Raw genomic sequence first — 27476 nt, 5'->3', positions numbered from 1 at the left:
TCAAATCCATTTTAATATTATCTTCCCATCTACATCTCGGCCTCCCCAAAGGTCTTTTTCCCTCCGGCCTCCCAACTAACACTCTATATGCATTTCTGGATTCGCCCATATGTGCTATATGCCCTGCCCATCTCAAACGTCTGGATTTAATGTTCCCAATTATGTCAGGTGAAGAATACAATGCGTGCAGTTCTGTGTTGTGTAACTTTCTCCATTCTCCTGTAACTTCATCCCTCTTAGCCTCAAATATTTTCCTAAGCACCTTATTCTCAAACACCCTTAACCTATGTTCCTTTCTCAAAATGAGAGTCCAAGTTTCACAACCATAAAGAACAACCGGTAATGTAACTGTTTTATAAATTCTAACCTTCAGATTTTTTGACAGCAGACTGGATGATAAAAGCTTCTCAACCGAATAATAACTCGCATTTCCCATATTTATTCTGTGTTTAATTTCCTCCTGAGTATCATTTATATTTGTTACTTTGTAACAAATACCAGGTATTTGAATTTTTCCACCTCTTCAAAAGGTAAATTTCCAATTTTTACATTTCCATCTCGTACAATATTCTGGTCACGAGACATAATCATATCGTTGGTTTCTTGGTAAAAGTGACCAAGTCACATTCCAAGGCATCCAACCTTTATGAAAATTTAAGACATAATTATATATTAAAAACTAATAATATAGCACATTTACCTTCAAAATAACTTGTTACTAACATCTAAACAAGAACAGTTATCTTTGGATGGATCATTAAACCTTTAAATGCCTTTTCCCAACAATTTTCAATTTTGGACTTGGTCACTTTTACCAAGAAACCGACGATATACATTGTCTTTTCGGGATTTACTTCCAAACCTATCTCTTTACTTGTTTCAAGTAAAATTCCCATGTTTTCCCTAATCGTTGGTGGATTTTCTCCTAATATATTCACGTCATCCGCATAGACAAGCAGCTGATGTAACCCGTTCAATTCCAAACCCACTCTGTTATCCTGGACTTTCCTAATGGCATACTCTAGAGCAGAGTTAAAAAATAAAGGTGATAGTGCATCTCCTTGCTTTAGCCCACAGTGAATTGGAAACGCATCTGACAGAAATTGACCTATACTGACTCTGCTGTACGTTTCACTGAGACACATTTCAATTAATCGAACTAGTTTCTTGGGAATACCAAATTCAATAAGAATATCATATAAAACTTCTCTCTGAACCGAGCCATATGCCTTTTTGAAATCTATGAATAACTGATGCACTGTACCCTTATACTCCCATTTTTTCTCCGTTATCTGTCGAATACAAAATATCTGATCAATAGACGCCTAAAACCACACTGATGATCCCCAATAATGTCATCTACAATAAATATTTTAAAATGAGCATATAACTCTCAACTGTTACAATAAAACTGGAATACAAGCACTCTGAAAACACCCATGGTTTACACCCATCACGCCATATGCGTGTCCTTCAATAATCTGTCACAATTCCCATAGACATTCAAAACAGTCTGTATCATGGCCAGTCGCTGACAAACTATGCTCACCATACAAAATTCATGTCCATCTGAAGGGCCCAGCAAAGTACACCATACATGCATACAAGATTGTTTGCATGATTCCTTAGTGTAGATATTCAAAATAATACTTGACGGGAAAGGTGGACACCATGAAAAATACAAACAACTTCACCACCAGTGACACGTCCTCTGTCGCTGGTTGCACCACTAAGTCCCAAAGCAAACACTGATGTTCTACAAGGGAGGTGGGTAGTAACTCACTGCTCGTTGCAAGGTCTGTGACAGGGCATCTCCAACCCAACTCTATGTAGCAATACAGTCAACTCCGGATATAGTGAACCTCTGCGGACTTGCATATTTCGTTCACTATATCCAAGGTTCACTAAATCTGAAGTGTCTCTCTCCTAACCTTAAATAACAGAAGAAATGAATGAAATTGTGAACAAGAAAATAAAATAGTTCATTTTTGTAGAATGGATTACACTGTATACTGTTACTCACAGTTGATTTACTTAAACTATGCTGTCGACCCATGTCCGCTTGCAAAAGACCAAGTTCAGTGTCACTTATAAATATATATAATATTCGCCTTATCTTCCAAAGAAAACATTTTATGCTTCAACATTTTTATACAACACATTCACTGTTGGAACACTAGAAACAGACTGGCCACGTAGATATGACAAACGTTATGGTGTGACTCAGCCTTGGAATTTCCTGGGTCACTTAATGGAAACTGGGAGGGAGTTGATGGAGTTTAAAAGCCATTGGAATCTTACCTTCATTTATGCTCTGGACATTATGTCCGTCTCCTTTTAATAAAAGAAGGCAATTTCATTTTCCATTGTTTCGATGCTGTCCATCATAATGGAAATGTTTCTGAGCATAACCCTTCTATGGTGGAGTGAGGCAAGGTCATCACACGTTGCCTGGATTTACAGTACAGCTCATTGTCTAGGAATCACTAATCCTACCTTTGTTCTTTGACTAAAGGAATAAGAAACTTAGAATGTTGTTCTCAACACATTCTTTCAATTTTATACAAGAAGATCTGACTTCAAATAAGAATTTGTCAGGATACAAGGTTTACTATAACCAAAGCGAGGGTTCATTATAAACGGAAATATTAATGTACTTTTTAATGTATATGAGTTGGGACCAACGATTTAGGTTCACTATAGCTGAATGTTCACTGTAACAGAGTTCACTATATCCAAAGTTGACCAAACCCTTTAACTCTATTAAATATAGAATATAATCTAAATTTAACAGAAGAAATACTGAAATCAGAAGTAAACACTGAAATAATGAAACAATTGTCTTTAGAGACAATTAATATTAGGTACCCTCCGCAAAACTGGCTTAATTTATACACCGACGGATCCTTGATCTCCAGGGAACAAGGTGCCGGTGCAGGTGTTACGTGCTGTCTCTTCTCATTTTATAGATCTCTTGGATATGGAACAACAAGTTTTGATGGAGAAATCATTGCAATAAGGGAAAGTCTCAGGAATCTTCTATGCCACATCAATAAATTTAAGAATGCAGTTATATTGTCAGACTCCAAAGCAGCTATTCTATCAATCGTCTCTAAACACACACCTTCATCTCAAACAGTAGAAATAACTAAAATGCTCTCTCAATTAATATCACTCAATAAAAGAATTGTATTCCAATGGATACCATCCCATTGTGGAATCCTGGGAAATGAGAATGCGGATGCTTTAGCAAAGAAGGGCAGCACTGCTACTTACAGACCTGTTACTAAATCTACATATTAATCTGTGAATAGATTTATTAAATCTACATACTTAGACTTCAACAAACAAAATTTGATAACACAATCTCAAGGGGAAAAAATGGAACTCTCTGCATCAAAATCCACAGTTAATTCCCGATTTACCACGAAAATCGTCTGTAGCTGCATTTAGATTGGCAACAGGCCATAATTGTTTGGCAAAACACCTGCATAGAATTGGAATATATCAGTCCCCTAACTGCCCATTGTGCAACTCAAACCAAGAAATGGATTTGGAACACCTCAAAATCTGTGCTTCAGTGGCTGACCATGATAATATATTTGAAAAAATATTGGAGTGCAAGAGGTCAAATGGCCTGGCATTAGAAAACAACAACATATCCAGAATTGACTATATTTCACGAACAATCTCGAAATATCACTTGTAACTATGTCGTCGGATGGGGACTTCAAGGCAAAATGAATATCTAGCATCATTCGATGTCTGTAGACAACTGATGTAACGATGTCGATCGCTTGGTGTTTGGGAGAACACATCTCGATATAATGATGTCTCACTCAGTGCTCTTACGTGTACTGGTGTACATCTATATGCATTTGGATAGTGTTCAATCTGGCAAAACTGTCCCAACTGACGAGCTAATCATGGAACTGTAAGGCACTGTTTTTTTATCGGTTATTTTTGTGGGGAAATGATGTATGTTGGAACTTATTCTTAAAATCCTACTTAATGGTACTAGCACAGTCTAGTATATACAGTCACGAAGCTCAATACATAGTAAATATGCGTCCATAGATAGTTGCTAACTACTAGGATCGCTAATATTGCCTCATTACAGGCAATGCAAAATAGTACCGGCACAGTCTATTGTTCTTCCTAGCACCCTCACAACTCAAGCTTCGTGACTGTATATACAGTAAAACCCCGATTATCCATTACCCTATTAACCAATTGGTGGATTATCCGACTGTCTTTCTCGCTCGTAGAAAAAATATGAAGTACTGTACATTATATTAGTACGAATTTTTCCTACAGAGTGTTTTTTTATAAATCTTTACCCTTACGCATTATGGCCGTACTGTTTAACGTTTATGCAAAATATCTTCTACAAGCGGCAAAAGAAAACGTGTTGCACTACGGCAAAAATTGCAAGTAATTGAGTGGTTTGGGAAAAGAGAAAATTTGGTTCATTTCACATCACAATACGAAATAGGAATTACAACTGTACACGATTTAGGCTAATGAAAAATAAAATATAAACTGTATAAAATTTGTAAATCTACAACATGAGACCTCTACTATTCCTATGTTTCCACAGACAGTCGTCATAAGGAGTTTCCTTAGCCATTAAAAACCCGTCGTTGACAACCAGACTTATGTACAATAAATAAAATAATATTTTAATAACTGACTTATCGGAAAATCAAACATGAATTGTAAAAAATAAAAAAAAAATAAAAGACTTAAATTATTGAACTTTTGATCCACTACCTAGCGTATTAAAAGAAAAGACCATGGAGGAAATTAGGAAAATATTATGTAGTTAGTTTATGAAAACTGTTTATGGTACGGATTATCCGATTTTTTCGATTAACCGTTCACTCCACCCCCTTCATTACCACGGATAATAGAGGTTCTACTGTACTAAACTGTGGTACTATAGTCGCGACGCTGTTATTCCCGGCGTGACTCCTTCTCTTTGCTTACGTCTTAGGAAGTGAAGGCTCTGTAAGGTCTAAGTAGATAGTATCGTTCGCCATTTTTGTTCTTTCGTTGCGCAGCTACCATACGAGGAATCTGTTTGCCACACCGTTAAACATTATCATGTCGTAGGTCCTATGATAATAAATCAAACACACTGTAATTCAGCAAATAATTAAGCGGCAAATAACGTCCTCGTATGCTTTCTGCGAACGCCAACGAAAGAGCCAAAATGGCGGGCGATTATATTAAGTATTTATCGAGCCTTAGGAACTTCATAACGTCATCAGCGAATCGCAAGACGCACACGTTTAAATGTAGCCGACCTGCAACGTAATTGGCTGCCGGAAATTAGACAACTCGCAGAGTGCTGTGATTATGGAATGTTGATAAAATCATAATGGTGAAGGAAAAGGGGAGAACTCAGATGAAAACATTGCAGCACCTGCCATATTCATCATAATTTGCAATTTTCACTCAAATAGGGGTAGAAACCGCGTCGTCATTGAGGAAAGGTTATTGGCAAGATTGAGCTCCATCACGATATTATGTTTCTAACGTGTGTGATAAGTTATAGACGGTTCTAACAAAACGTTTATCAGCTTTAATCAGTAACATCGAATCCAACATATCAATAAAGATTCTTTACATTCTTTGCCGTGTTGTTTTTTTGTACATTAAACTAGACGAAACCATGGCAGAACACTCCAGATGCAAGGTCTCCATGAGGCTGAAGACAACAAAATTATGTCATGTTTATAATGGACAAACACATACACTTACGGCGAGTTTCGAAAATTAAAAGCAGTGTTAGTGATGTGCGACTTGCATTCATTGTAAATAATCAATATGAGTGATGATAAAATATATTATTTGAAATTCTTTTAAAACTGATAGCATAGTAAATTGTTTTTATGGAGCTTTTCGCTTGTTTCTGTCACTGTGAACTGAAACAACCCAGAACTCACCACGGGAAAGTGGCTGCATATCGAATTCCGACCTGCCCACCAACCACCCTTCAAGTGTGCAAAGCATTCAGTCCATAGGCATTTCTTATTCGGCACATTTCCGTACACACGTTTTACATAATGGGGCAGTGTCTATATTGCCTCGTTGTATGAATGTTTCATATTGAATTATATATGATATATGATATATATTTATTTGTCAGTCAACTTTACAATTCACAGTTATGGTGGACCTTCACATTTCTGTTTTTCGATCCACCATCCCTTTATACATACAACTCTTTTCTATTAATGTATTCTTTGCCGAGTATTTCTTGATTACTTTCTAATGTTCTGTTATAACTGAATTGCTCTATGTCCTTCCCTCTCTATCCTCTCCCTCCTACCTAGACTGTCTCCTTTCCATTTCTCGCTCACCTATTAAATATTGCATATTCCTTCCTTAATAATTTGCATTTTTTATTTATTTTCTTCTCTACCCTCACATCCTGCCTACTCTTAATCATTATTTTCCAGCTATTTTCTCCTACATTACTTGCTAACTTTTCCGTTTACTCTATTTTACAACACTTAAATCACTTATTTTTTTTTCTATCCTCTGTTTATTTATGTATTGATCCCATTCTTTTCGCCTCACTCCTAAATTTCCTATTTTATTATCTCTTTCCATAAATTTATTTCTATCATACTCCTACAGTTGTAGTACCCCTGATACTACTCCCAACCCATAACATTGAAAAACATGAAATATCTAATTCACTTAATTACACTTGCAATTTCTCTCTCATTCCACTTCTCATTTGTTCAGATCTTTTTTTTTTTTTCACTTTAATTCTCTTGTATTCACTGTTTGATAATCTTATCTTCTTACACTTAACACTTTCTTCTCTGTTCCTTTCCTTACACTTTTGCCACTCCTAACTTTCTTGCACTCACTTTTTAGCACTCTTCTTCTTCGCTAATAACCTCATATTGAATTGCACTCCACGTTTCTTTGACTTTCTATTCAGTTTTATTCCATATTATTTCTTTAGAGTGTCATTCAGCTGCATATTGCTCACTTTTTCTCCACATCTTGAAATGCTTGAATATAATGTAAATAAATATACTGTAACATAATAATATATACTATTTTTTCTCCATAATAAGTATCTACGTAATACTACACTTAGTCACTGATTATAACGTATTCAATAGAGGATGGCGAGGTCCTCTGATTAGAATATAATACACATACGTATATCAGTGTTAACGGTTCTCTAGAACTGTGATTGAAATGGCCATAAAGTCATTAAAATATGCACTCCTGCATACAAAATATATATAGTGACGCCCACATGAGATTCGATCTCACGACCGACGGAGGAGAGGCTAAGTCGGCCTTGTGTTGGGCGGGGTGCGCGCGCATCTGCCTCCTGGGGCATGGCTACGCGCGGTGAAGGAGGGGAGCAGCAGCATGCGAGATGATTCGAGAATGGAGGCACGCGTCGAAATATCGCGATCTATCCAGAAGTCGTACTTTCCAGAAACTGTGGTGTGAGTATAAATTGCGCGCGCAAGTGAACGCGAGGCAGTTTTCAGTTATTCAGTCAGTGAATAAGCCAGAGCAAGCAAGCCAGTCTTGTGTACCGGAGTTCGACTCGAGTGTGCGTCCGCAACTGTGCCAGCATCCGAAGGCCTGAGTTCGAGTGCAGTGGACCGCAGTTGGAGGGACCTGAGTTCGAGTACAGTGAACTGTCTCTGAAGGTCTTTGGTTCGAGATACTGTGAACTCGAGTGACTTAGATAGAAGAACTGTGAACTGAGAACTGATAGTTCTGATTTGTAAATAGTGCTTTGTAAATATTAGTTAAGATTAACAGTTCATTGTTCGTAATAGTCCAAGTAAATTGACATTGCCGTCAGTGGAGTGCCATAACGAATACTGTGTTAAGTGAAAATCCTATTGTTGACGAGAGCGTTAAGGTGAATTGTAGAAAGGAATTATTGTTGGAAGAATAAAATCCTATTGTTGAGTGGAAATAAAATTCACTATATATATATATATATATATATATATATATATATATATACACACACACACACACATATATTATAGGTCTCGCAAGCAGGGAATACCGACGGAAGGAATTCGAATGAAACAATGCGATAAGGAAGAGAGGGCGACAGGAAAGGTCACGAGATAGCTTGAATGATATTCAAGAGTACAGTCGGAAGCGAAATGACATCAATAGAATCAGTCTTGCGTTGTGATAGTTACATTACGACTTTAGTTTGTTCCATTGCATGTGAATACGTGTCTTGTATCGCGCGGTATTATTATTATTTCATTCGTAAACATATGTTGCGCTTTTAATTAGCTTCGAATTTTTCTCTTGCTACGTTCTTTATTTCCACAGCGATGTCCTTATTTGTTCATCTTCTTTGAAGGGACGGTACTTCCATCGGCCCGATCTCTCGCCCCATCGGCGTGTCTACATACACACGTCAAAACAGCAACGCCACCATTGCTTTTCGGTAATCGTTCCTTGCGCGAGCTATAGTATGCCAATGACAGCATATAGAGTTCGGCTGGTGCTGGGAATCGGGTCTCAGCGTAGTTAAGATGGAAAGAGCACTCAGCGCGCCAAGATGTGGGTCCTGGGTTCGATTCCCGGTCCCAAAACGTATTTTTCTCCATTAATAAGTAAAAATAAAAAGTTAATGAGACAGTGTAGAGCTGTAACATAATTAATTCATTTAAAGATACGAGTATGTCACTTCTTCTTAGGATACTGTCATGAGAACGTCACAACCTGGGCAGACTAAAAATGATGGATTCAGTCCATGACGGACCATATGGTCTAAGATTAACCAGATCGCTAACCCGCGTGGAGTTGGGTCATATTAATGTATTCTGCTTGTTGGAACATGTTATATTCATTCTTCTCTCGCTATTTTTCACTTTTGCTGTTTCAGAGATTCGAACCGTGAATGATTACCGAAGGCAGGATTAGAGGTTTATAGGTATTTCTGTTGGACATTCTCGTTCATGTAATGATTCGATCGATTACATATTTCCGTTTCAAAGTAGTTTTAACTAGAACATTCTATATCACCTGGAATCGGAGTTCGAAATTATAAAGTACGAAAAGAATAATCGGGGATCGAACCCATTACTCTAGCTGAGAGCCATGAACTTACGTTGAGAGATCCGCGTATTAGAAATTAGTGTCTCTTTACTCAAACGCATCATATGAATCAATATATTAATCAGTCCACCCGTCTATGTTTATTTGTTATTTTAGCTGTTTTCAGTCATTATTGAAACTAAAATGCAAGCTCTGTGAATTAGAGAATTTCAATGACGAAAAGTATCCACCCTTAGTCGTGTTGTGCGTGATGCCTAAAATAATTTATGAACGGCGTAAGTCAGACACTCACTACATCCATCCAACGAAGTATATCAGCTGATTAGGGACCTGTTAGGTGTAACGTATACATTCGGTTGTGAAGAAAGCCTAAAAGCTCATGTTTATGATTGTCGTCTCTCTCCACATCTTGCGATCCGATCCTTGCGTTAGAAATTTGTGATATTAGTGGTAGCTATTTGGATTAATATGTTCGTCTGTAGGGCAAAGAAAGACGTAAAGAAGAAGGGACCCGAGAACTAATTGTTATTTAATTTCGCGTAGTTGTATTATTTATCCTTTGTAAATGTTGTTTTTTATTTCTCTGTGTAAGCTATCTTGTATCTTTATATTGTAAGGTCAGAAAAGCCCCATGATCAGCAATTGAGGGCTTTGCCGGAAGAAAGGCGGATAGACCTATACACCCTTCTTCGGGAAAACTGTTTAAAATGTAGTGAATAATTATAGTAGTGAAATTTTGTTTTGATTGTACTGTATATACCTGTAGGACAGGGCTGCGTGCGTGTATAACATTTTATTCAGGTGCGTTTTAAAATCTTAGATTTCATGCATCTCAATTCGCCATATTGAAGTATATGCTCTTTTTCCGGCAAACCCCTCAATTGGACCACGCTCCAATGTTTGGGGACCACTGGTTGATGGTTAATAAAACATTACCTTGTGAAAATATATTAAAGATTGGAGTATAGTTATTTGAATAGCCATCATTTGATGTATGTAAAATCTTACATATCCTTCTAATTCCTTTTTTTTGGTTCTTATATTGTATTCCGTGTAAAGTCAAGTCTACTTTCTCATCTTACAGGTTTTTATTATAGTAAGCAACTTTTTTTCCCCTCTAAAAACCTAGTATAATGGTACATCCAGTATAATGAACTGGCTTTATAAATGTTGCCAGTCATTGCTAAAAACAAGCCGGAAAGAGGAACTTTCACTTTCTCTGATGTTTGTTCAGTAAGGAGATGGCTGTCGTGCATGAGAAGCATTCCCTGTTGAGTCACACAGAGAGAAAGTATAAGTCTGTGCAACAGAACTTCGTTTGAGCATGTTACCAAGCGAAATATTGTAGTTATTTTCTTATTGTGTCTAGCATATGGAATGTAAGCACTAATTATAAGTGGAGGGTTACAAAGCTTAATTTAAACTCTGTCAGCATGGGACTTCAACAGAGATTGGAGGAAGTGTGTTGTGATTTTACGTCGGTATTAAAGTCCAGAAATGTACACTACTGTCAAGTCATTTTATATTCCTCTTGAGTTCTGAAGTGTAAAAGAAGGCTATAACTTATTTTCTTGATTGTGTGCATGCCAGCATATTAAACTGAAGAAAGATATTATGTTATCCATTATTTTTATTGAATATCTACAGACGTGGACAAATTATTAGCAAAAGTGAAGATTTTTTATTACATGTTTTTACAAAATTAGACTCTTCAATTTGGACTACAGTTGACATTTTGCATATTTACACTTACTAGTAAAATTGAAGATTTTTATTATATATTTTTACAAAATTAGACTCTTCAATTTGGACTACAGTTGACATTTTGCATATTTACAAATTATTAGCAAAATTGAAGATTTTTATTATATATTTTTACAAAATCAGACTCTTCAATTTGGACTACAGTTGACATTTTGCATATTTACAAATTATTAGCAAAATTGAAGATTTTTATTATATATTTTTACAAAATTTGACTCTTCAATTTGGACTACAGTTGACATTTTGCATATTTACAAATTATTAGCAAAATTGAAGATTTTTATTATATATTTTTACAAAATCAGACTCTTCAATTTGGACTACAGTTGACATTTTGCATATTTACAAATTATTAGCAAAATTGAAGATTTTTATTATATATTTTTACAAATTTGACTCTTCAATTTGGACTACAGTTGACATTTTGCATATTTACACATATTAGTAAAATTGAAGATTTTTATTATATATTTTTACAAAATTTGACTCTTCAATTTAGACTACAATTTATATTTTTGCACATTTACAAATTATTAGCAAAACTGAAGATTTTTATTACATATTTTTACAAAATTTGAGTCTTTAATTTGGACTACAGTTGACATTTTGCATATTTACACTTATTAGTAAAATTTAAGATTTTTATTATATATTTTTACAAAATTTGACTCTTCAATTTAGACTACAGTTGACATTTTTGCAAATTTATATCTACTGTAATGATAGAAATATGCAAAATTGTAAGAATTTTGTTAATAATTTGTCCACGTCTGTAGTAATGTCTACTAAATTTTTCTTAATTGTTCCCGAAAGTTGTGCCAGCTATTAATTGTTCGCTAATGCATTTCTTCTTTTATTATCGGTAATATAACCGTTTCTGAACTTACTTTATAGAATCAAATTAGTATATAGTATACTGTACTCAATACTTCTGAAAGGTATTCCAAAAAAAAAAAAAAATCAAATCTTTTAAAGGTGTAGGTAGATAATATTTTGCTCCAGTTTTGAACTTGAAGATCTGTGTTGTATTGTTACTGAGCAAATTTTAGACTCCATACTTACGTTTACGAATTTTTGTGAAGATCTAGGTAGTAATATTTGTACTCAAATGCCTAATTTTAAGAATTTAATTGCGTTAATATTGATATATTTGGGATGTACTATAAGCAGTAACATGAGCTGCTGCCAAGAAGTCGAAAGGAGAATAGCAATGGCAAAGAAAGCTTTTAATAGAAAAAGGAGCATCTTCTGCAGACCTCTGAAGAAAGAACTAAGGAAGAGATTAGTGAAGTGCTTTATGTGGAGTGTGACATTGTATGGGGACAGAAACATGGACATTACAACGTAGTGAAGAGAAGTGACTAGAAGCATTTGAAATGTGGATATGAAGAAGGAGGGAGTGTGTGAAGTGGACAGACAGAATAAGAAACGAAGCTGTGTTGGAAAGAGTGGATGAAGAAAGAATGATGCTAAAACTGGTAAGAAAGAGGAAAAGGAATTGGCTGGGTGACTGGTTGAGAAGAAACTGTCTTTTGAAGGATGCACTGGAAGGAATGGTGAATGGGAGAAGTGTTTGGGGCAGAAGAAGATATCAGGTGATAGACGGCATTAAGATATAGGGGTCATATGAGGAGACAAAGAGGAGGGCAGAAAGTAGAAAAGATTGAAGAATGCTGGATTTGCAGTGAAAGACCTGTCCTGTTGCAGAACACTATGAATGAATATATATTTTTTTTATCCAATGCCACTTGGTTGTCATCTGATATTTCTGGTCTCTCCTGGCAATGGCTTATTAATAACCCACTTCTGAGGTTGGGGCACCTAGAAGGCGGAATTACGCTGCCCTGATGATGATGATGATGATGATGATGATGATGATGATGATGATGATGATGATGATGAAGTGCCAGGATCTTAAATCTAAGCCTAACCTAATTTCCAGACCATGGACGAACACAGTAACATTCCCCTTTGAGGAAAAATTCCTGTATTCTGACCGGGAATCGAACCCGGGACCTCATGAACTGTAGTCAATAACTCTGACCACTAGCACACGAGGCTGGTCGAATGAATGAATATTGATATCATCAAACTCATAAGCCTCAGACCCTTAGTGAAGAGTCTTTAGAATTCGATTTTGTTGATTCTGAGCAAATTTTGATCATGTTCTTTTGCTCTGAAACAGTAGTTTGAAGATTTTTGGTACATTTATGTTCGTAAATTTTAGACCATATATATATTTCTTGAATTTTTAGTTTTATTGTGATTATAAGGTAGTTCCAGGAACATTATTATATATCCATTGTTACACGATAAAATGTTGCTTGATATTGTGTATTATAAGAGATTTAGGACTTACTTGGAAATTGTCGTCTGTATTTCACTTAAACGAATTTCAGTGGTAGTTTCAGAGATATAAATAGTATTATACAATAATCAGTAGCAGATTAATCATTAGAGAGCATGGCGGAAAATGGGGGTGGTTTATATGGCCATAACTTAGGGTGAATCCCGAAATTGCTGTAAATTTTCCCACGTGAAGTTACTAATATTGTAATGGTAAGAATCTTTCTGTGCGTGATAACCCCTAATGCATCTGTGTTTCTGTACATTTAAAGGACAACTAAAATTCTTTCAATCATATATTTTAATACACTGCTCTTTTAAATTGCTGAGCATATTGGGAATTAAATCCAAAACACGCTATGAAATGTTTGATATAAAACTAGGCCTATTTTTATCTCGAAAATGTTATGTTTTATTTAACGACACTTGCAACTGCCGAGGTTATATCAGCGTCCCCGGTGTGCCAGAATTTTGTCCCGCAGGAGTTCTTTTACATGCCAGTAAATCTACTGACATGAGCCTGTCGCATTCAGGCACACTTACATGCCATCGATCTCATCCTGAATCAAACCTGCAACCTCGAGCATAGAAGGCCAGCACTATACCAACTGCGCCAACGAGGCCGACTTATCTTGAAAAGGAAGCAAAAACTAGCAAAATTGTATTAATTTTTTTTTGTTTGAAATATCTCAAAGAATAACCGGTAATTTCATAGAAGACGGGCACCTGGTTGGATGTACTAAGTATGACTAACTTTTTTACTTTAGAGTTAAATGTCAGTGATTTTTAGTGACTTTAGTTCTAGGTTTTTATACGAGGTGTCGCCGTGATGTTGTTTCAATTTGATTGGTTATAGTTGTCATTTGTTCCAGAATTTTCGTTAATTTTTATTGGGTAATGACGTTGTCAGTTGTTCTTGGTTGTTTGACGTGAGTGGTGTTATATTGTGTCTGATGGGTAAAGCTATTGAAAGTTTGTCATTTTATGATATTTGTGAAAGATGTGTGAACATAGAACAGAGTATTAGATTTTATGTCGATTATGGTTTATTCTATCGCTGGTGAATACAAATTGTGTCGATTGTTGACGAGGAAACTGTTCCTATGGTTTCAAGGAATTATTTACTGAATTTTCCGTACAAGTTAAAGTGTAATAAGAGTTCAAAGAGAATTTCATTTTGTGTAAATACATGGTTTAGTATGTGAAGTTGACTGTACGACAAAGCGTTGGTTTAGTTCTTTGTTGGCTGCATGGTTTAAGTTTAGATTGCCTTGAAGCCTGTGTCATAATGCAAGTGAAGTGGTTGTCATTGAAGACTTCAATGAGGATTGAATTTTGTTTGATGAGGTGATAAATTATTGTTTTGTTTTGTGTTTTAGTGATTTGTGGGGGTAAAGTGCGGACGAAAACTGCCAGAAAAGTACTACCAACTATGAAGTTCGAATGCCACCAAACACCATAAAAATCAAAGATGAAAAATTAAACATGTTTTCATTTTTTGAAAGGCTTGTTCTTCCTTAAAAATATGAATATATGTTTGATTTTCCATCTTTGACTTTGTCATGTTTCGTGACATTTGAGCTTCATAGTTGGCAGAACGTTTTGGTAGTTTTCGTCAGCCATGTTGGATTTGCCCGTCTTCTAGGAAATTACCGAATAACCCCCTGAAATGACATTACTTCTGGTTTGCTCTGTATATAATCATCTAGTAATTTGTGGACATAGTGTAATTATTGTTGTTGATTCTATATTAAGTTACTAGTTTTATTTGAGAGCAACTAACATACTTCTTTTCCACTCACTGTTTTTAAAGTTATGAAAAAGCCCATTCGTGATTGTAATTAAGGATGCATAAAACGTAATTTTGATTATGAACGATTTGTTGGGTGGTCGGTTAGGGGGTCTACAAGTGTGGCTGAACTGGCTGCAACATTTTGAGATTCCCCACTGCGATATCTATCATACATCTGGCAACAATCTGGGAAAAGTGGCCAAGTCCTCGAAAATAGAACCTGTTGATGCTACTGCTATCACAAACTAATCAGGTTTCAATTAATGGTCATAATGCGTTATGCAAAAGAATTGTATGTTATTTATTGATAAAGAAAACAAAAGTATCAAGTCCGTTATCAGTTTCATTTTATTATAACTTGTCCCTGGAAGAGGCAGAGGTGTAGAATTGTACAGCCAAGTACCTAAAGCCAATGCCTGGATTTTTAATAAGTCTGGACTATCTACATCTGAATGGGTAACCTGCCTCAAAATGAATGCCAATTTAGCAGCAGTTAGAGGAGTACCTGGTCGCTCTTTGGACGGATCCCGGTGCAAACATGGCTGCCCCGAGACTGAAACCCTTGCCCATGTCCAAGGTCAGTGTAACAGAGGTTTACTCCTCCGAAATGCCAGACACCATCATGTTCGATCCTTAATTGCAACTGCTTTAAGAAAAAAGTCTTGGATTGTAGAAGAGGAAGTTTTTTGCCTTGCTACTAATGGCTCCTCTAGACGTATTGACATCATAGCGTATTCCCAGACTACCAAGAAAGGATATATAATTGATCCTACCATAAGGATTGAAACGGGGAGTAGCCAGCCGGAGGATGTCAATCAAGAAAAGATCAACATTTATTGATTACTTCAAGGCAAAATGCCAGCTTGAAAACATTGAGGTGATTGGTCTTCTTATTGGAGCTCGTGGTGTGATTCCCAAGTTCTTTGAAAGCTTCAGGAAGACTTTTGAACTACCACAGACACTTACTACTGACATCATAACTTCAGTTTTGAAATGCTCTTGCCAAATTTTGAGTCATCATATTCACTCTGTTTAATTTTTTTTCCTTCACTTTATAATTCATATATGTTTATTTTAAAATTTTTGTCAACAGAATTTATGTAAACATTTAATATTGTAAAATTCTTGTAGGAGAGTATACTGAGTCCTTCTGGGCTACCTCCAATGGGAGGCAGTTAAAAAAAAATAGTATACCATATTCAATACTTTGTATTGTCGAATTTGGCAATGTGTAAAACTGTTGTACTTCTTTTCTTTTCAGCATCCAGAAGTGGCCCACCACGGGACGCTCCTCCACCATATGCCCCACCAATGGGACCTTGGTACGCTGCCCCACCTCCAGCATATGCACCACCACCAGCTGGTTATTATGGTTGGGTACCACCAACACATGCATTTCCTGATGCGCCACCTCGTAAGTACAGCTGTCCTGTTAAAGTTCTAGCAACAGTAAACCAGAACGTACTGGTAAATTGCAGAGTTTGATATATTTTTGTTCATTACAGCAAATTCAGTGTTCATGACTGACATGCCACCTCCATATCCTGGTATCAATGGTTACAATGGCTACGCTGCTGCATCTGCACCACCAGCTGGAGCCGTAGGTTTCACTCACCCACAACCCGGAACACAGTCTGCAGCTGGTGAGCAAAATCTTATTATCTCTGTTAAAAGGATTTACTTCCTTCCCTCTTTCCTCCCCCCCCCCAAAAAAAACCGGTTTTCTGTTCTAAATTTTGGAAGACAATTTAAATAGGTGAGTCATGATGTTGATTGTTACCTCATCTAGTATCAGAATAATGGAAACACGAGACCCCTTCCTCATTATCCTCTGATATGCTCTCATAGAATACATGCAATAAGTAAGAATAAAGCTTAAGTACTTTCTCAAGGTTTATACTTTTGAGTATGAGCACTTCCTGTGATTATATACTCGTAACCACTGGAACATACTCATTTTCGTAAGAATAAAGACATTCTACCTAACGCGAATATAATAACTCATCTCTACAGCCTTCTTGATCGTTTAAAAGTTAGTATGTACTTGTGTTACCTATCCTCTTTGACCACATTGCACCGTGATGCTCAGTTTTTTTTAATAGACTTTCACATGCTATCCACATGAGAAGCCTTGATCCTCATGCTGTAGTGGTTTGTGTTTTGTTTTTTATAAATAAATAAATAAGTAAATAAATAAATAAACTAATTAATTAATTAAATAAATTAATTAAATAAACAAATAAATAAGTAAATGAATAAATAAATAAACATGAAAGAGAGAGTGGATCAGATAAGTGACGTTAATAAACAGGAAACAAGAAAATAGCACTGGGAAATCGTCATTACCGGATGTTGGATAGAAATTACAATCCATTTCTAGAATTCCAGTTATGCTAATTCTATTTTTTATTATGGAGAGTTATATATATAATTTAAAGTTACAAGTAATTGCATTTTGTAATTAAAATTTTACAAAATAAACTGTAATTGTTAATTATCAGGGAACGGATTTATATGGACTAAAAATATATGAAATATGTAAATATATATGTAGTTATTTTTACCAAAATATGGAATTAAATATGGATTTTTACCAAAATATGGAATTAAATATGGACTTAAAATTATAAAAAAATGACTATGTACGTTAAATATTGGTACATTTTAATCAAACTAAACAAAAAATATAATGGACGTACCTTATCTTCCAATGTAGTTTCAACAAAACACAATTTTTATTGTCTGTTACCATAACAATAGGTTACAAACATTTCTTTCAAGTGCTGAAAAGTGAATCTTCTTCTATTGTCTCTGAGGATAGATTTATACTGACTAAAAGAGCGTTCGACGTCACAAGAAGTAACTGGTACATAATTCAATTTCACAATGTCTGCTGGGGATAAGTCCAAGTTAATCTTCACTGTTGATTCACCACTCATCACAGCAACAACCTTTTGTAGTTCTTCATATCCAGGGTTTTTTGAAAGTACAGTGTCCACCTTAGCTCTTACTGCATCTGCAACTTTACCTCTACCACGATTCAGTTGTTCCACAGTACTATTTATAATTTCAAAACTTTCAGATAGTGAAAGGTGCCTATTTTGGAGACTTTTGAGCGTTTTTATGATGCATGAAAATGTATGCTGAATGTGAGCTAAGTCATTCTTCACACTTATGTCACAGGTAACTGTTTTCGCAGTATCAATTGAGACTGCATCTTCAGAGTCCAATGCAAGGAGAACATTGTTAATAGAGTCTATATGTTCGGCATAATATTCAACTGCTTCTAGCCATGTACCCCATCTAGTTAAAATTGGCTTTGGTGGCAATGGAATTTCAGGGTACATTTCTTTCAACACGTTAACTCTACTGGGAGCTTTGAGAAATACTTTTTTCACTGATGAAATCAACAAATCTACTTTAGGGAAATTGTCTCTGACCACTTCTGCCACACGATGAAATGCATGCGCCACACAAGTAAAATGAGTCAATTTAGGATATACAACAGATAATGCTTGTCCAGCTTTGACCATATAAGGGGCAGCATCGCTAATAAAGAATAACACATTATCGTACATAATACCCTTTGGCCACAGGATACCCATAGCTTCGTTGAACAGTTTAACTATAGTTTTGTTATTGCACTTTTCTAGAACATCACAATGTAAAAGAATTCGTTCAGAATATTGTTCACTTAACAAACCGATAACTACATTACCAACAAGTCTACCTTCTTTGTCGGGAGTCTCATCAATGGAAACCCAAATTGAACTATCTTTAATTTCATCTCTTATCTTCTGTATTGTCTCATCGTAGATGGATGGAGCATACGTCTTCCTAAGTGTTGACTCATCCGGGATTGTATGTTGAGTATATTTTTCAAGGAATTCCCTGAAGACCTTATTCTTTAGTTTGTAGAGAGGAATATCAGCAGAGATGAGAGAACGGCACAGGTCGATGTTAAACTCAGATCTTACATTCGATGTTGTTGGTTGTGTTAAAAACAATTGTCTCTGCTTGGAATTTAGTTGTTTGTTGGCCTGATGTTTACTAGTTGTAATGTGTTGTTGCACCAGGAACTTTTGTGTAGATGATACTGCACACTGACACAAATTACAAAATAATATTTTATTGTCAGTTGATAAACCATCTTCTTTAAATTCTGAAATGTAACTTGTTAGTTTTGATTTTAAATTGACTGAATGACGTACTTTTGGCATATTTACCGTCTTTATAGTATGATTTACAAAACTGAACCTATGTGTACTCTGACTGGCATTTAACTGTTGAGCTGCACAACTGAAGTCTGTTAAAAATTTTAAATTAAATTAATACAGTTTTGTAACTTACTTTCCCATTGTTGATAGGACTGCTAATTTTCAAATAACTCTGATGTTAAAGGGATTACTGAACATGTGTTTAAATCTCTATTGTTGAAATGTATTTTTAAAAGTTAATGGAATTTTGTTTGGTTTTATTGTTAAACCTAATATAATATGGACTGTTTTATATGAAATATGGAAAATATATGGAAATTAACGAAAATATGTACTAAACTCTAAAATATGGAAAAATATGGAAAATAAAAGTAGGATTTTTCAACCCTACACATTGTGAAACATAAAGATAATGCAAAATATAAATTATATTAGCTTTATAAGTAAATATGTATTTACATATAAATCCTTTCCCTGTTAATTATATTTAACAGTACAATCTAACCTTATAATTTGATAGCCATTCATATTGTTATAGGTTATGTTTTTTTATGAAGAACAAATACGTGTTTAACTTTTTTCACGTTCACTTTTGTGAAGCATTAAAGGCTTCTGAAGTTCACGTCTTTTTCTATATTTTTCCATGAGGTACTACATCGTTCATAAATTCTGCCTTTTTTTTATTTAACTTTAAACTGAACACAAATCAATAATCAAAATTGAGCCTGCTACAAACCATACTCAGAATAACATGAGAACGAACTTATAAATATGAGAATATACTAGCTTTTATTCTTATCAAGCATGAGTATTGTATATATTCTGTAAAAGATGAACATTTGAGTATATTCTACTATGCTTCCAGGTTATGAATATGTAATCAAAAATGAGTAGGTACTCAAATGTTTTTATTCTTACTAACATACTAAAAAAAGTCCAGCATATACTATATACTCATTATTATTCTTACCCTAAACAATGAAATATGTTTACTCATTCAATTTACGGTATTATTACTAAAATAATACTTGTGTAGGCTACATATTATAATATTACGAGTATATCACAAGTATGTATAAGTTACTACAGACTAAATGAATATAAAAGAATAAACAGAAGTAGGGTATATTATGCTTCAAGGATGTGCTTCCTTCGGTAGTTTTGGAATAAGATAAATGCAGAATAGTATGATCCTGATTTCATGCTTTTCTTGTTTGTAGTTTTGACATACTGGTATTTATTTATAAGACGCTTGTAAGCTTTTACAGTAGGCCTATAATTTTGTGTATTTAATACCGGTGTGTAAATTAGTTTTATTAGGAATGATAATAACGTAGGTACCAGTTTCTGACCGCAATATTAACTGGTACTTCAATGCCACACACAGTTGTATAAATTTCGTGGAATAAAAATCATTGCATTATTTCCATATTTATTTATTTACTTAAGTTGTGAATGGAAAGGGTTTACAAGTAACCACATACTAGTGACATAGGGTTGACTGCTCCAATAAGAAACTGTTCTCTGATTTTTGGAATGTTTGCCATGTGTCAAAAATTCTTTTGTGCATAGTGTACCATTTTGTTTCGTTTTGTTTTTGTCACGTTTTTAATGTAAAAACGCATTTTTTAAAGCAAAACAAAATTTATTTTCATTTCACTTGTTTTATGAGCTCGAACACATTGAGTTTTAACTGTAACTGCATCGGTTTTAATTTCATTTGTTTGATATTTACTTTTCAGCCATGACATTTTTTCTTCTATTCTTGTTATTATCTGGGGAGAAAAAAGAAACAGTAATTCTGCAAGATTGCAGAAGACTTCGTCGTTTTTAGAAATATAACCATTTAAGCCATTTCTGTTATGTTAGTGTGTAAGAATTAAAGAATTTATCGATATATAATATTATACCATTTCCACGAAATTTCAAATAATAGAAGATGGGAGTGTCTGTGCAATAAAATATAATTTCTGAGTATCCAAGGAAAAGTGCAATTGCATCTTTTCGATTACTTAAGGACTTTACTAATAGACAGTAGTATATTATACACACTACTTAAAGGGTGTAATTGATATATTGTTATTTGAAGTGTTCTATCAGTGAGGAAGTGTGTTGTGTCAGTGAAGTCTATTGTGTAAGTGAAGTGTGTTGGTGTCAGTGAAGTGGCTGTGCAAAGTATTTGAACAATGAAATGGTTAGAAGTGTTAGTGAAATCAGGTAGAATCGGTGCAGTGAGTGAGTTGACAGCGAAATAAGTGTAGTGCCGAAAGGTACTTGTGCAGGTATGAACCTGTCACACTCGTGGGTCTTAGTTCGAACTTAGGGTTAAGATACAAATTAGATTTACTTTAAATGTTGTTTTAAGTGATCATGCTTCATTTAATTTAGGATGCTCCTTGTTGTTGTTGTTGTTGTTGTTGTTGTTGTTGTTGTTATTGTTGTTGTTGTTGTTATTATTATTATTATTATTATTATTATTATTATTATTATTATTATTATTATTACTATTATTATTATTATTATTGTTTTTTATTAGTTGTGTTTATTATTAATTGTCACTATTGAGTGTAATTAGTTACCACTGCCACCGGGTATATACCCATTTGCAGTGTGAATAAATACACACACATACATACTTTACTCACAAGGTATGACTGTTTGTCAAAACATATGAACAAAATTGGAATTACTTTATTTCTTCACCACTTTGTCCATTGTGCAGTCTTCAGGAAGAAATGGACCAGAATCATCTTCAGCTTTGTCCAGCCCTTTCCTCTAAACCCACTGTGTGTGAGAAATATTGGAGCACGAGAGAATTCATGGTTTTATTGCCAAGAACTCAACATTAGTTAATAACAACTACTAATTTTACCTTCAGGGAGAGTTGGGATACAATAAATCCAGTTTTCAGCATGAAGTACTTTTCCATAATTTTACTTGAACAGAACAATGTTAATTGTGCTAATTCTCCATACATTTTGTAGAGTGGTAAGACAATTAAAACAAAAATGTTTGCCAAATTGTATTGTCAGCAGCGTAACGTCATTACACCTCAAAAAACCACTGTGACATTTTGATGAAAAACGAGTTTTGTGGTTATAAAAGATTAGAAAGCTGAATCGTTTATAATCACGAATGTGAGTGCTCAATGGTTTCACTTGTATAATGGAAAAATAAAAAACACTTTCTACAGTCACTTCGGAAATTTGTAATGTTTTTTTGTTTCTCCTAAAAAGTTTTGGTTTGTGTACATAGGGGTTTTTTGAGGTACGACGATAAGCATTCAGTTAAAATGTGTTTATAAATGTTTCAATTACGTAATAGTACATTATGCAACGAGCCTGTAATGGTAGTAATTAAGATGCGAGTATGTTTATGAAACGAGCGCAAGAGAGTTTCATAATTTTCATACAAGCGTCTTAATTACCATTATAGGCAAATTTCATACGATTTTTTTATGCTCGACCATATTTCTAACTTGAAATTATTCATAAGTATTCATGTTATTGTTATGTGAGTGAGGAGCGGAACTGACCTTGTGCATTAGCCTACCTCATAAATTGTGAGATGTGCGCAGACGCGAAAGTATTGATTTTTTCCGAGAAACGAATGTCGACGACCTTGATATAATCTAGAGAGTAAGATAAACATTAATCTTGATATAACCTTGAAATTGAATTCGACATTGAAAAACGAGATGACAAAATGAATTTATTTTAATATTATTTACAATTAACGCTAATTATTATAGTAACAGAACTGACTTTATTTCAAATGTAGGTCATTTATTGTGCAATTGGTGAAATCGATACTTGCGCTTTCATATTTCTACAATTCTGATTGGTGGAAGACCTGAACTTTAATGAATAGGTGTACTTTAATGAGGTCCATTAAAGGGCTGCTACCAGGTGTATAATTACTACATTTCGGCATGGTCGAGCATAAATACCATTATTTTTATTCTACTTGTCATTTTTTTTTTTACTTATGTACGTATGTGTGGACTAACAGATGGACAAATGGATGTGCATCTTGTAATATGCAATATTTAATACTAAATGATGCTAAAAAACTTTATCTGGAAAATGATTTTTGCAGCATTGCAACATTTTTTCCACATGGTAACAAGAATGGAAAAATTATGGCCTTGGCTCAAGAGTGAATGCCAAATAAATGGAATGAAACAAATGTAGTTACAGTTATATTCTCAATTTTTTTGTTAAATTTTTTCCTTCTGAATACCTCCGCTTTTGTTTACTAACTAATACATATTAGTGTTCTTTAGATATGACAGTTACTGGTGCATATTTCAGATGCAAAAGCAGCTGAAGCAGCTCAAAGTGCATATTACGATCCGAATCGACCTCAGTGCGCCTATGTGCCACCTCCAGCATATTATGTAAGTATACACTGTAGTGTAATACCGGTATTTCGCAGTACTGGGAGATCGCAAAGTGGGTGTACCCCTCCATGTGTGCTTATTTCACTTTGTGAATGTTGGTACCCCCATGTTTATGTTGGTAACCATACAGTTATAAACAAACATGGCTGCCCATAGTCCATTTACAATCGAACAAAGATTAGTGACAGCGGTTTTGCTTCATGAAGGACGTCATACCAGTGACACCATGGAAACGGTGAAGATGAAATTTCGTGACTGCTTTGGTGTGGAACAGTGTTGGGGTGGGAAAAACGAGCATTTGCAACGGGTATTGTGGAAGACTGTTCCATAAATGGAAGGCCGACAACAAGGCCCTTTCTTCTTTCAAGGTTCTGTTAATGAGTCAGCCTACCAGGAGATGTTTAGTGAATGGTTGCTAGAGCTGACACGAGATGTTATGGCACCAACCTGCGTGAAGTTTCAAATTGCCGGCCAGCAGGGTAGAGGAGTGGGGGTTGTTTGGGTTACGGTTCTCAAGCTCAGAGCAGCAGGCATATGCGTTTCATCTCTTTCTAAAAACATTCGTCTTACCTTAGTATCACCACTTTCCTACTCAAGAGTATGAAGGTACCTAATGGAATTACGCCCGCTATTCCAGCTTTATATTCTTATTCTCCGTCCAAATCAGACGACTGATCTGTGCTGGAATCAGATGTCCCTAAGTTTATGGAAATGTTCTCCAAAATACTGTCCATCACGTGCTCACTTTCAATGTAATTGTTCTCTACTTTCTTCACATAATCATACACTGATATCCATTTTTGGAAGAAGCGATTGCAGAGTCGGCCTCTGCTTATGCGTAGCGTAGAAATAATAGAGGAGTCTTCTTATGACTTCCTCATCAAAACTGTCTACAGCTGCAACAATCTTCTTCTTCGGCTGTGATTTTTCCGGACTGGAGAAAGAATCTGCTGTTCCTGTCTCAATATTTTTCCCTTCTTTCCTGATTCTTGCCAAGTTTCGCTTTGAAATACCAGTGGCAGCCAGTACTCTTGCACACACGCTTTTCAATGGAATTGGTATTCCATTTACAGCCTCTTCTGACATGAATTTCCATACATTGTATGCTATTTCATGTCCTTGATTATGAATTGCTCTATGATTTTACACCTTAGACAATGCCATAATGAGGGTGGTCAGAAGGACAATGTTTTCAGTATTAGCAATAGCGGTAGTAGCAGAACGATCTGAACACTCGGAATGCTAGTAACCAACTAACCCAACACCCCTCCAGTTGAGTGTGAGGGCGAGTCCAAGCAAACGAACTAAAATGCGTCCCTCGCGCCGGTGCCATAACTTCTTGTCCTGGCTCTACCACAATTGCAACAAGCTGGTATCGAAGACACTGTGATTCTGCAACAAGACGGAGCGCCAGCACACTTCGCATTGCAAGTGTGCCAATACCTGAATACGACCTTTCCCAACTGGTGGATTGAAAGAGGATCTGGAGATGATCAAGCTCCTTTTGCCTGGCCTTCACGAAGTCCCGACCTCACAACACCTGATAATGCTCTCCGGGGGTTCATTAAAGACAAAGTGCGAAATCACCGCTATAACCCAACGGCACAATTACGAGCAGCTGTGGAAGATGCCTTGAACGAAGTGACCCTTGATTATGTCCGCAAAACATCTGCCAGGATATGGCGCAGAATTCAACTGTGCTGTGAAAATGAAGATCTTCATACTGATGTCTTGTATCAATAAACTACCAGGTACATGTCCATATCATCCAATCAACCATACCCATCGTAGTATTGTAATATAGTGAGGGTCACATAAGAACAGTTCCTAAACAGCAAATACTGCCATCTTGTCAGTGTTGCCAACGGTTACCAGATATCACACGATCCTATGTACTAAATGACTTATTTACTTACTGTATTTTATGTTGGAAGGTTATTCTAAATAATGTAATAATTTGTAACATATTTTCATAGGCAAACTATACGAGAAAGGAATCAACATGTCAAGTATTTTTTCTGGCAGTACGAAATTCATTGGTTTGACTAAACAATTGACTCACGAGACCTAACCTAAAAATGTATTTTGTTTGACCACATGAAATTATTAGTACTAACTCCGAAAACTTACCTGACTATAGTCTTGAATTATAACCACAACGCAACACATAAAATAACTATTACGTATTAATATTAATACTGATATTAATTAATTATTAGTATGTTCAAATTTCACTAGCTTCCAGTAATCGGCTCAGAAATCTAGTACAATTTTAATTTCGTGGAACTCCAGTACTGACAAATAATGTCGACATTTGTCTCAGCTGCCAACATACGAGTTACAAAATCACTACCATTTGTAATATTCGTCAGTGTCGAAATTCGAAACGAAGTTTGCAAAAGAAAATTCAACCTGCAAACTAGGAAATCACCACAATCCACTAACATATGTAGTAATGGGGGGAAAATGGATAGGTTTCACCCTTAGGGTATGAAGTAAGCTGATCCGGACTATACATGAGGGTACGCCCACTTTGTGACCTCACTGTACAGAAGTATACCTAGTGTGTTGCTCAGTCTTAAGCTAGATAATCTTCATAGTGCTTTCTTCTACATATAATGTAGGTACTGTGTTTAAGTATTCTGATGCTGTAATTTCATTCCACTATTTTGCTTACTTTTGAGACTAAAGATGTTATTTGAATTCAGTAATGCTTGTATGTAATTTAACGTAAATATTATGATTTCTTTCAGGAGTCCCCCCCGACATACCAGGCAGCAACAGCAAAGAAAGACCAATAAAATGACATTTCCTGCTCTCATTTCCACATAGAATTTCTGGTTGCTTCTTGGAAGATTTATGTTCAGCAACAAAATTTTTGGAACATATTCACTGCTAACACAACAGTATTTGTATTTTTGGGGGAGACCGGATCTCAATGCTGACATTTTGTGATGTAAAATTTACACTACAATCAAATAACGCAATTTAATTATAAAAATTAATCAAATTAATGTTGTTAGAATGGATTTAAACAAATTTGTGATGTATTATTAGATTTCATATATTGTATAAATTTTAAAGTGTCCATATCATATTCTTCAGTGTTTATTTCTAGTGGTTTTGTTTTGAAGGAGTAACAATAAATTCAATGTCGACTGTTTAGGGAAATGAGGGAACCTTATCTTAAACTAGGATTTATTAGAGAAAGACTATAATTATTATAATCCATGAGAGCAGAAGTTACAAGTATTTGAAAAAATGAATACATAATCAGAAAGCAGAGATAATTGTTTTAAGTTCACATTTCACAATTTGATCATAAATAAAGAATTTCGTTCACGTTTCAAAAGGCATTATTAATAAATTGATTGTTAGTATGCATTTTAAATCATACTTTTTACATAATATGTGAAGGTTATGAAACGCATTCACATGTTATCTTATTCTTTGCAGAAAAAATAAACAGTAATAATAGTGAACTTATACCAGGCGTTGAATATTTTAATTTAATGATGGATACGATATAGAATGTGAAGACTGAAGGGTACAGTGATGTTGGTAGTTGTTCTTTCTTCGTTTTGGATAATTAAATACAATTTAGAAACATGTAAGTTGTTCTTAATGGAAGCTTCTTATTGTGACCATGCAATGACATAACATTGTGTCGTAAATTCACAATTATTGTGTATGTGCGTGTGAAAAGTTTTGTTTTGCATTTCCAGAGTTAAAATACAGAGTAAGTCAGATGGTAAGATTTCAAATTTTAATATACATGGCTATTTTGGATCACTTTTAGGAGCTCTTTCATCTAGGCACTATAAATCTGTGTTAATGCAACTTGTCGTTCTGAGATAACTTATTTCATTCATCT

General features: G+C 35.1%; 1 protein-coding gene across 1 annotated transcript in view; it reads left to right on the top strand.

The window, feature by feature from the left end:
- Positions 1–27216, top strand: part of Wbp2 (WW domain binding protein 2) — a 43794-nt gene extending 16578 nt beyond the window's left edge. The window contains exons 4-7 of the mRNA XM_069831717.1: positions 16245–16397; positions 16489–16626; positions 23514–23599; positions 26356–27216. Of these exons, the coding sequence (XP_069687818.1) occupies positions 16245–16397; positions 16489–16626; positions 23514–23599; positions 26356–26403 (425 nt within the window). The 3' untranslated portion in view covers positions 26404–27216. The remainder of the gene's footprint in view (positions 1–16244; positions 16398–16488; positions 16627–23513; positions 23600–26355) is intronic.
- Positions 27217–27476: the final 260 nt, after the last annotated feature.

Source organism: Periplaneta americana, chromosome 7 (assembly GCF_040183065.1).
Source record: "Periplaneta americana isolate PAMFEO1 chromosome 7, P.americana_PAMFEO1_priV1, whole genome shotgun sequence".
Classification (NCBI taxonomy): Eukaryota; Metazoa; Arthropoda; class Insecta; order Blattodea; family Blattidae; genus Periplaneta; species Periplaneta americana.
This window is presented reverse-complemented; position numbering and strand designations above follow the sequence as displayed.